General features: G+C 33.7%; 1 protein-coding gene across 2 annotated transcripts; it reads left to right on the forward strand.

The window, feature by feature from the left end:
* Nucleotides 1-2,302: 2,302 nt before the first annotated feature.
* On the forward strand, nucleotides 2,303-4,940 carry LOC127144024 (uncharacterized). 2 transcript variants are annotated; one of them, XM_051079432.1, is made up of 5 exons: nucleotides 2,303-2,866; nucleotides 3,756-3,829; nucleotides 3,933-3,972; nucleotides 4,133-4,196; nucleotides 4,624-4,940. In XM_051079432.1, exons 1-4 carry the CDS (start codon nucleotides 2,740-2,742, stop codon nucleotides 4,183-4,185), a joined length of 294 nt encoding a protein of 97 aa, XP_050935389.1. In that variant the 5' UTR covers nucleotides 2,303-2,739; the 3' UTR covers nucleotides 4,186-4,196; nucleotides 4,624-4,940. The 2 variants fall into 2 exon arrangements, with proteins under 2 accessions (XP_050935389.1, XP_050935388.1); XM_051079431.1 differs by having other exon boundaries at nucleotides 2,326-2,866; nucleotides 3,756-3,862.
* Nucleotides 4,941-12,319: the final 7,379 nt, after the last annotated feature.

The raw sequence follows: 12,319 nt of genomic DNA on the forward strand, positions 1-12,319 counted from the left end.
TAATTGCATAAAGAGCAAAAAATGTACTTCTTCTCGAATAGGATTCTGTTCTTTCTTCCCCTCCCTCCCTCCTCTTGAAGCAAGATTATTCATTTCATATTTTATATTCTACTTGTTATTTAATATACCCTTGAATGTAGCTCTAATGGTATGGATTTTAATTTACTAAATAGATTTGATTTGTGGGGTTTTCATCATGTCAAGTCACCTGTTTATCTCATAATCTTTATTTTGACTAGTTTATTTCCACAAAAATGCTTCAGAAGGAGAAAGGGCTCTGAAGCTGCACGTTTTAGAGTGCAAGAGCAATTTCACGATACTTATGGAAAACATTGTGAGAAATTTGACAGGTAGAACTTAAGATCTTTATATGATTGTTTCTAGAATGTAAATAGTCTTTTTCCTTTTCTTGTTGCCTTCCATTTCAATCGAGTTCCTCTAGTTTTCTTGACGTTATTTGTACAATCAATAATAATAATTGTAGATATTGACTTTTAATCTGATCATTATATATATATATTTAATCTCGAATTGTCACTTCAACTTAGGCATTGTTTTAGTCCTAATTTAGAGTTTTTCCACCAACTACTCTTTTTCTGAAATGCAAAACACATCGATAATTTTTGGATTCTTGTAAAGGCTTGTCGATTACTTCAAAAATTTGTTCAAGAAAATGGTAACTACACACATTTCCTTCTATAAAAACCAATTCAATTATCTGGTGTTTTTTATTGACCATTTTTACTAACTCCAGATTTGCCAGACTTGCTTGTTTAATTTATAATTCTTCCTTCCGCACAGAGGAACCATATACCATATATGTTATAATTCTTAGATTATTGAGCAGTACCCTTTTTCAGAAACTTCTTACCTTTGCAACATATTTTGCACCATAATTCCCTTTGTCTTGATCTATTTTATTTTCTTGATGTTGGACAAAACTAAATCTAGTCATATTACTGTTATTTGGTGGTAGCTAGTTGATGACTTTTGCTTGTCATATGAATTTTAGGATCACTCATTTTTTGCTTATGGTTACATTTGAGCACATTATTAGGTGGTTCCAAGCTTATGAGGATTTTTCGTTGGAAAATTATTATAAAAGCGACAAATGAAACTATTGATTGGTCTCTAAACCACTGTACTGCCCTTGTTTGTTATTTGTCCTTATGTTGCTTACATACTTGGTTGTGTAATTGATAACACATTAATCCTAAATTATTTCTAATTGATAGCACATATTTCTTAGTGTTTGATGGTTTGACAATTTATTATTTCCTTATCCACTCACAGTTATTATGACAATTGTCTTGTGGTTTTAACTAAGGTAAGTCTTCTCCTCAAAGATAATATATGTTTGTAGGGGGATTATTTGTTTCTTTTATCTTTGTTATCAGTATATGCTTATCTGTATTGTATTATAGGAGGAAAAAAAGTCTATAATTTCTATGTGCCTATCTAGTTCCATTTATGGTCCGATATTTTTCTCTTAACTCATGGTCATTCTATTGATGACTTCTTTTCTTTCTGTCCTTATTTGGTGGTATAGGCTCAAAGAAAATCATCCTCAGCTACAAATGATTTTCAGAGGGTTGAATAATGTAAGGTATGTTATATGTAGAAATTTCAATTAAAGAGATGTAATATGTGAATTGGCATTTTGGTATAACATACATTTGAAGAATTTTATTGTTGATACCCTTGGAACAAAAAAAAACTATTGGTATGTGTTAATGTTTATATGATTTTTTAGAAACATTTGTAGTTACCGATGTATAAACTTAATTATTCATTTAGTTTTTGTTCATAATTTAAAGTTCCTTTTAGTCATAGAGGCTTGAATGGGGCGTTGTACTATTCTTCTCATGTATATGGTTGAACAAGATCTTGTTAAGGAGCCAGGCTTAATCGAAATTCTGAGGAGGAGGAAGGAGGCGAAATTGTGTTTGGAAGATTTGACCCAAAGCATTATAAAGACAAGCATACTTATGTTCCTGTCACATAGAAAGGTTATTGGCAGGTTGGTTTCAAAGTAGTCATCTCATACCTTCCGGTTCATATTTTCTTTTTAATTTGTAGTTTGACATGAGTGATGTTCTCAAAGTTGGTTGTTGGTGAACCAACTGGTGTGTTTCCAAATCAATTATTAATTATAATACATCTAAAGTTAGTAGAATATAAAAAGGAAAGGAGAGTTTTTCTCTCCTTTTCTTTTATTCTTACAATATGGGATGATTTTTAAATATGTATTTATGTGCTTTTGACTAAAGAAAATTGTAATTCAGGATATTACAAAGGTGGATGTTGAGCAATTGTAGATTCTGGAACTTCACTTTTGACTGGTCCAACTTTGCGTACATAGACTTAAAAATTTTCCTTTCTTGTAATCTGCAACTTCACGAGCATACAAATCACTCTCTCCCCAATTTCCTTTATTTTTAATTTCTTTCGGCCCCTTTTCATTAAATAATTAATATAAGAAAAAAATCACTCTCTCCCCAATTTCTCTCCATCTTCACGAGCATACAGATCCACCATCCACTTCCAAGTTTCGGCTGACAACCATAAATTCCCTATTTTTCGACGGCATACGGTATCCCATAGCGAACGAACGACGATGGATGACCCACAATGAACGAACGACGGCCCTTTCTTTAGTGATCCACGAGAATACCAACCCACACCCACCTAAATTACCCACGCGAACGACTGTTAGTGACGCACGACGAACGATGATCCATGTTCCACGTCGAACAAATGACAACTCAAGCGCATATGAAATGCCTACATGAATGGCTCCATTCGAAGGTGACCCACATAGTTTCTCTACCCACGGTGACCCATTCCGTCTCACGGCTCCAGGAGGGTTTGCTTCTCTTTTGATCTCTTTATTTGTAATTTTGTGTTTCAATTACATATCCTTTCATTGTTATTTTCTTCAATTGGCAAGGGTTGTTGGGTGTGTTTCCTCCATGTTTTCTTCCTATTGAAATTTCATACTTCAAAATAAATTTTTATCTTTCACCAAGTTCAGATTGACTAGTCAATTTCATTGAACATAAATACAAGCAAAACTAGATAAATTGGCATGAACCTTACCCAATCTCCATAAATGTGTTTACTCTTCCCTTGTATTGTTATTTTTCTTGATGCAGCAATGGTTGTAATATGATTTAAAATTTTGGGACTTAAATGCACTTATTTACTTGAATGCCTAAATGATCAGACTTGAATTTTTGTCTCTATTGATTGAAAATAAGTTTTCAAATTTCGATGGAGTTTATTTTTGCTTTGAGCCAAAGAAGTGAAGTTTTGTGGCAATGATTATTAGGGCATTTTTCTAAAAATTGAATTGTAGGTTTTGTATTGAAGTGGAGAATGGACTTTTCCTGTGTTAATATGTATTTGAGAGTTCATTTAGAATAATAACAAAAAATTAAGAAATAAGTCAACTTTGATCGTGTGATATTTTTGCAATAAGGTTTTGATTATTTGCATTATATTTTGCAATTTACATCAAGTTTGATTCTAACACCTTGATTTTTAACTTATAGTTGTATTTATTATGAACCATAGTGTTGGATAAATTTAAGAGATCAAACTTGTAGTGAATATTCTAATGGTGTTGCTAAAGTCATCGAAATTGCAACTAATTATTTAGACGAAGAGGGAAGAACAAGTTGTCCTTGTTCAAATTGTGTGAACGTCAATTTGGAATAGATTAGATGTCGTTGAACATCATTTGTTCCTGTCAGGCTTAATCGAAATTCTGAGGAGGAGGAAGGAGGCGAAATTGTGTTTGGAAGGTTTGACCCAAAGCATTATAGGGGCAAGTATACTTATGTTCCTGTCACATAGAAAGGTTATTGGCATGTTGGTTTCAAAGTAGTCATCTCATGCCTCCCGGTTCATATTTTCTTTTTGATTTGTAGTTTGACATGGGTGATGTTCGCATAGTTGGTGAACCAACTGGTGTGTTTCCAAATCGATTATTAATTATAATACATCTAAAGTGAGTAGAATATAAAAAAAAAAGTAGAGTTTTTCTCTCTTTTTATTTTATTCTTGTAATATGGGATGATTTTTAAATATGCATTTATGTGCTTTTGACTAAAGAAAATTGTTAATTCAGGATATTACAAAGTGGATGTTGAGCAATTGCAGATTCTGGAACTTCACTTTTGACTGGTCCAACTGTGCGTACTTAGACTTAAAACTTTTTCTTTCTTGTAATTTGCAACTTCACTGGCTTTACATATGTTACCACGTTGCATGATACTTTTTGAATCAATAAGTTGGAACACCTTTCGCTCATTGAATATATCTAGAACTTTTTTCTTCTGTATCAAATTGCTCGAGGTTGGTATTTATATGCTTGTTTAATGTTTTTTCAATATTACACTACTTGTTTCTACCAACTCTCTCTGAAGTGGCAAGCAATGTGAATAGTATATTCTCAAGGTGTGTGAGGGTGTTGTAGCTCAGTGCATTAGTAGATTCACAACATTTGATATTCCTCCTCCTCGTGACCCCTCTGTTGTATGTCTTAACCATTGATTCTGCTTTCAGCATAATTCAAAGTATAATTTCCTTTCATTAAGAACCTGTTTTTGTTGGTGACAGGATCTTGGGAGATGTCTTCATGGGCCACTACCATACTGTCTTTGATTTTGGCAAGCTGAGAGTTAGAATTTGCAGAGGCAGCTTGAAGAAACCACTTGGTTGGTGTCTTTGTTCAAAGATGAAGTTCAATTCCATGACGTTATATAATCCTCAACACTTGATGAATTTTGTATTTTGTGAACATTGCATAGTTGCTAATTAGAGTTGATGTATCTTTTATTAATTGATAATCTTTTGTTATTTGATTTTTTATTAGCTAACAATGTATGAGACATTAACTACCTTTTAAATCAATTTCATTCACATAATTGGCAGTATATTGTATGCTGATGTTTGGAATTGAATATTGATATTTAAAAAAGTTTATTATAGATAAAATATGTGAAAATACTATATTATTATAGCTTTTATTTAAAGGTATGACTAAATGTTTATATTTGTTAAAAATTGCTATTATAAACAATCAACAACTTTTTAAACTTGCTATAACATGTTTTTCATAGCTTTAAAAAAATGCTATCATAAATTATATAAATAGAAAAATATACTATTAAAAAGTTGTTTTTATAAGCTTTCCAAAATGCATACTTTTTATAGCGCTTTTATAAAACGCTATTAAAAATCCAGACTTTTAACAACGTAGATTGTTACGACTTTTGGTAAAATGCTATAAAATGTCTACGATAGCGTTTTTAGTAAACTATCATAGACTGTTTTTCTTGTAGTGCTTGCTTATTGGTATGGAGACGTACGATCCATAACACCCTTCGGTCAGTTGGCCAAAGCGTTAGGCTATGATCTTGAAGATAACAATATTGCAAAAACTAATAGGATAAAAGTTCCTTATTGATGTTTGATAGTTTCCTATGGGGAAAAGAACAATTGTGGCATAATTAAGATCCCCAACTCCAGCATCCATATTCAGAATATTTAAAGCACAATTCAACCTTATCAAGTCCCACATCCCAATAATGCCGGAAAAACAAAACATTTAACCCATTCAAAATCATGAGTTTTAAAAAAGGATGTGTATTCTTCGCTATTTCCTCAGGAAAAGGACTAATAAATCCATGGTTTTGCAATTGTACGCGATATCAACTCTCAAAACGTTTGCAACATTGTCAGTCACTGAACTCTTCCATGTCCACCAATGTGCCATTTCCATCTTGTGAGCAAGCAGTCTTAATGGGTCTCTTTGTGTTGGGTCGGACGAAGATGGGACCATTTTGTATATTTGTCTTCCCATTTATACAGTCTTCCTACAATTTTTATTTCCAGTAGTACATCTCATCCTCCTCGAAGGGTTCTTCAACATATCTCTCTTTCAGCTGCAATCATTATGGATCACAAGTCAGCTTCTTTGTGTTGATTGTTTGGTTTTCCTTCTCTGCGTTGATTCTAATTTTTAATATTCTTTTCAAAATCCTCAAAGTATAACCAATTTTCCTCAAAACTAAATCCACTACTTTTTTACTAAGATCGATTGCGTCTCTGGGGACGACCCTTTTAAACCTTTTTTTTTTTTTTTTTTGACAAGTATGGTCCGTGTTGCAATTTTTATAACTTTTAGTGGTGTACATGTAAGTACATCACTATAAGAAATTCATTATTTAGTGACAAAGTTTTAGTGGCATAAGTAATTTTTGTCAGTAAAAGATTGTTTATAGCAACGCAAAAAAGAAAATTGTCACGAAATATTACTATTATTAGAAACACGTTTTTAATCCGCGTCACTAAAAGAATTAGTAAAACGACAATAATGTCACTAAACATTAAATAGTTTTAGCAACAAACATGTATGTTGCTAAAACTTTACCAAATTCCCAAATTTTTCCCTTTATTTTTAATTTCTCTTCGGCCCCTTTTCATTAAATAATTAATATAAGAAAAAATCACTCTCTCCCCAATTTCTCTCCATCTTCACGAGCATACAAATCCACCATCCACTTCCAAGTTTCGGCTGACAACCATAAATTCCCTATTTTTCGACGGCAGACGGTATCCCATTGCGAACGGACGACGATGGGTGACTCACGATGAACGAACGACGGCCATTTCTTTAGTGATCCACGAGAATACCAACCCACACCCACCTGACACGCGAACGACGATCCATGTTCCACGTCGAACAAATGACAACTCAAGCGCATTTGAAATGCCTACATGAATGGCTCCATTCGAAGGTGACCCACATAGTTTCTCTACCCACAATGACCCATTCCGTCTCACAGCTCCAGAACGGTTTGCTTCTCTTTTCTCTTTATTTGTAATTTTGTGTTTCAATTACATCACTACAAGAAAATTGCTATTTAGTGACAAATTTTTAGTGACGTAACAAACTTTTGTCAGTAAAAGTCATTTATAGCAACGCAAAAAAAAATATGTCACAAAAGATTATTATTAGCCACACATTTTAAACTTGCGTCACTAAAAGAATTAGCAACACAATAATAATGTCACTAAAAGTGTGATAGCTTTAGCAACAAAAATAGATGTTGCTAAAAGTCCAAAAATTTCCCCCCATTATCTCCCTCCTCTTTTTTTCATTAAACAATTTTAATTAAAAAAAACCCTTCCCCCTACCCATTACCAACCCGAAAACCCATCTCCACCTCCAATCCTTCACGGCTCTCTTCCACGGCACTACCCATCAGCACGAATTGAGGTGGCCAGCGACAAATCTGCACGACAACGACGCTTCACCAGGCAGAATTTGTACGATGACGGTTCACCAGGTTGGACGAACCACGCTGAACCAGGTCAAACGATTTACGGCGACGAATCTGCACGAATCACTCTGAGGGTGGGACGAACCACAACGAACCAGGTCGGACGAACCACGACCAGCTACTTCTCGCGACGAATCTGCCTGAAGTTCCTTGAGTACTTCTGCTCCACACCCACGACAACCCAAGACATTCCAGTGAGATTCTTAATTTTTAAAATTTGTAGGCGGTGTATTTGGATTTTGATTTGTTGAATATTTATTCTCTTAATTAGTTTTAAGATTAGGTTTTATCCTTGTAGTGTTTGCATAGTCTTGATTGATGTTTAGATTTAAGTAATGTCTTGTAGAATATTTGTTTTGTTAATTAGATTTAAGTAATGTCTCATTGAATATTTGTTTTATTATTGTGTTTTCACTTCTAGGAATGAAGTTGTGAGTTTAGATTGTTGTTGTTAAAGAACAACAACAATATAATTTTTATTGACATGATACGAATCTTGATTTTAGGTTTTAGAAGTTGTTGTTTTGATTGCTCTTTCTTTTTCTAAGTGTAATTGTTGTTCTTTCGAATGTGTGATTGTATACTTTATTATTAAGCAATTTACATATGGCTTTAATTCTAACACATGGATTTCTAACTTAGGTACTTTAAGTGTTGTACTTATTATGGATCGAAGTTGGATTAATTTAAAAGATCGAGCTTTTAGTGAATATTTTGATGGTGTTGCTAACTTTATCGAAATTGCAACTCATCATTGAGACAAAGAGGAAAGAACAAGATGTCCTTGTTCAAATTGTTTGAATGTCAATTGAATTAGATTAGACGTTATAGAACGTCATTTGTATAAATATGGTATGTCCCCGACTTATAAGCGATGGATATTTCACGGAGATGCTGTTGATCTTTCTCCATTTTTAAGGTCTAATTCGAGGTTTCTAGGTGCAACGTTTTCAAATGTAAGTGAATGTAGAGAAGAGAATGTAAATCTTAGAGAAAACATTGGAGTTAGAGATACTATGGATGATGAGATGGTAGAGATGATTCATGATCTACATGGGCCAATGTTTGAAGAATGTAGAAGAGAATCAAACGAGCAAGATGAGTCCGATAAAATAAGTGGAATGTTTCCTGAAATAGAAGAGGAGTTATATCCGGGATGTCTAAAGTTCACTTCATTTAATTTTTTAGTGAAACTTATGCACATTAAGGTACTTAATCATTGGAGTTACAAATCCTTTGATATGTTGCTTGAACTATTAAATGAAGCCTTTCCGAATGGTGTGAAACTACCTGCCTCCTACTATGAAGCTAAGAAGAGACTACGTGACCTAGGGATGGGATATGAATCAATTCATGTGTGCAAATTTTATTGTGCTTTATTTTGGAAAGATTATGCATCACTTGACAAATGTCCGCATTGTGGAGAGTCTAGATATAGGTTGAATGATAGAAAGGGGAAACAAATTCCACATAAGGTGCTAAGATATTTTCCACTAAAGACAAAGTTGCAAAGATTATTTCTTTCAAAACATACCGCAGAGGATATGAGGTGCCACAAAGATAAGAGGTGTGAAACTGAAGGTATACTTCGACATCCTGCTGATGCTGAGGGTTGGAAACATTTTGATGAACAATATCCTTGTTTTGCTTCAAATGCTCGAAATGTCAGATTAGCACTTTCTTCGGATGGGTTTAATCCATTTGAAAACATGAGCACATCATACAACATGTGGCCAGTAATACTCATTCCATACAACTTGCCTCCTTGGAAGTGTATAAAAGCACCATTCACTTTTCTATCTTTACTCATCCCTGGTCCAAGGTCTCCTGGCAAAGAAATTGATATTTACTTACAACCATTGATAGATGAGCTAAATGAGTTATGAGTGGATGATATTCAAACGTACGATAGTTTCAGTGCTTCTTTCTTCCAACTCTGAGCTGCACTATTGTGGACAATAAATGTTTTTCCAGCTTATGGTGATTTATCTGGTTGGAGAAAAAAAGGTTATAAAGCATGCCCGGTTTGCAATGTTGATACAAACTCAATGGGACTAAAGAGAAAAATTTGTTATATGGGACATCGTAGATATCTACGAACACATGCATGGCGTAAAAGTAGGCAACATGATGGAAAACAAGAATTACGAGTAAGTCTAAATATTTTATCTGGACAAGATATTATAAATCAATTGAATTCTATAAGTTTTCCACTGTTGAGCAAGAATCCTACAAGATGTGACATCAAACGAAAAAGGACAAATTGTGAGCACAATTGGATTAAAAAAAGCATTTTGTTCAATCTTCCTTATTGGCAAAACCATAAACTACGTCATAAACTAGATGTGATGCATATTGAGAAAAATATTTATGATAACTTGGTAGGTACGATATTGAACATTGATGGAAAGACTAAAGACACCATTAAAGCTCGTGAGGATCTAGCTAACTTGAAAATAAGAAAGGAGCTTCACATACAAGAGATTGGAAATAAACGTGTAAAGCCTCATGCTTCCTACACGTTAACTGCTGCTGAAAAAGTTAACTTTTGTATGTTCTTGAAGTGTGTGAAGTTTCCAGATGTTTTGTATCCAACATATCTCGTTGTGTTAATTTGAAGGAAGACAAAATATATGGTTTAAAGAGCCATGATTGTCATGTTTCTCCCAATTAGCATTCGACCATATCTACGTAAGGACATTTCTACTACTATATCAGAGTTGTCAAATTTCTTCCATGCTCTATGTAAAAAAACTTTGAGCATATCAGAACTAGACAAAATGCAAGATGATATAGTACTCATTTTATGTAAGTTGGAAAAGATCTTCCCACCAGCTTTTTTTGACGTGATGGTCCATTTAGCTGTCCATTTGCCGTGGGAAGCAAGAATTGTTGGACCTGTTGGATATAGTTGGATGTATCCAATCGAAAGGTATGTGAATTCTTTATTGCTATTACTTTTATGATGTAGGATTCCGACATATGTAATTTTGTTCATGTTGTCTCAGGAGTTTGCGTTATTTGAAACAATATGTTAGTAACAAAGCTTGACCTAAGGGTTCAATTGCAGAAACTTATGTCATAAATGAATCCTTGAACTTTTGTTCTATGTATTTCGTGGCATTGAAACAAGGTTTAATAGAGGGGATCGAAATAATGATGACATTGATGATGAGGAGATCAACAATTGTGGTCTATCAATTTTCTCTCAACACATAAGGTGGTTAGGTGGTGTCGTATTTCGACAACTAACACCGATGAGTTAGAGAAATCACATTGGTATATTCTAAACAACTGTGATGAAGTGGAACCTTATCTTCAGTACGTATCACTTTGCTTAAATTCATTTTTAATATTTTAAATATGACTAAAAGGTTACACGAACTTGCAAAACATAGGGAGCATATGAGGATCCTTGAATCGAGTAATGGAAATGGTGATCTGTTTAAGAGACAACAATTAGAATTCCCTACTTGGTTCAAAGCAAAGATATGTTTTTTTTTTATGGTTGTCCTTGGGTTATACAATTTTTTGTTACATTAAGCAATGCCTTTTTTATTAGGCCCAAAGGTTGCATTGTGATAAATTCATATCCGATGATTTGTATGCCCTTGCTTGTGGTCCGAATGATTGTGCTCGCTCTTATAGCAGGTGTATAGCAAATGGAGTTCGATTTCACCTAAAGATCGTGATAGTCGTTGGACCACTCAGAATAGTGGAGTAATGGTGTCAGGTGGTGATGAAACAGGACAAATATTTTTCTATGGCAAACTACATGAAATTATAAGGCTACAATACATTTGCATGAAGGCAGTTGTGCTTTTTAAGTGTGAATGGTATGATACTAGTTTGAGGAAGCATAGAATTAACATATTTGATGGCTTTACATCAATAAATACTCGTAACCGATGGTAGAAAGATGAGTCTTTCATCCTTGTAAGTCAAGCAGCACAAGTCTTCTACGTAGATGATTACAAACTTGGTCAAGATTGAAAAATAGTTCAACAAATTCAACCAAGACATGTGTGGGATATTCCAAAAATAAAAAGTAATGAACTAGAAGTAACATCGAATGAAACCATATCTACATGTTATCCTAGAGTTGAACATAACCTAGATTCACAAACTTTTAATAGAGAAGATGTTGAACCTTCGATCATCGAAGACCAAGAAGACATTATTGCACAAAGTAATGAAGAAGTCTCAACCGATGAAGCATTGGTTGATGAAGAAGATTTTGATTTAAATAATTCTAGCGATGAGTCAATGAGTGACGAAGATTGTGATAGCTACTAACTTTTAGTCATACTACGCCAAGGTTATACATAACTAACTATGATTTTATTTATGCATCTATTTGAATTGTACATTGTTTGTTCACTTACTTTAATGTTTATAGTTATATTTATGCATCAAAACATTTTGTAGGATATCGTCAAGAAATTTTGGACCGGGAAATCGTAGTATGTCATCTTCAAATGTGAACGAAGCAAACAATTCTAATAAAAAATAGTATTGGTGAGCAAGAAGTGGTGTCCATAGATTCAGACATTCAAAGTATGTATTCATTTCTATGTTAAATCTTCTAGTTTTCTTCCAACATTAGATGTATTAATATTAATATTTCTTATGTAGGTTCTAGTACAAAAACAAAAGGCCGAGGAGCAACTAAAGGGGTTGGACTTGAGAAATATGTCCAAACAAATGGTCCCATTCGAATTACAATTGACTTTGAAGATAGAAAACCAATTTGTAAGGACTCCTCCAAATTAAAACTTTCAAATTGGAAAAGTGGTACGAGCGGTAGTACCACTTGAATGTGAACATTGGTCAGATGTATTGAAAGAGGTGAAAAGGCAGATAGTAGATAGACTTTCGGTAAGCTATTTAAGTTTAGTTTTAAGGAAATACTATGTAATTTGTTCTAGACCAAGTATAAACTAATTTGTTTTATCTCTTAATGCTAG

Source organism: Cucumis melo, chromosome 11, assembly GCF_025177605.1.
Source record: "Cucumis melo cultivar AY chromosome 11, USDA_Cmelo_AY_1.0, whole genome shotgun sequence".
Lineage (NCBI taxonomy): Eukaryota > Viridiplantae > Streptophyta > Magnoliopsida > Cucurbitales > Cucurbitaceae > Cucumis > Cucumis melo.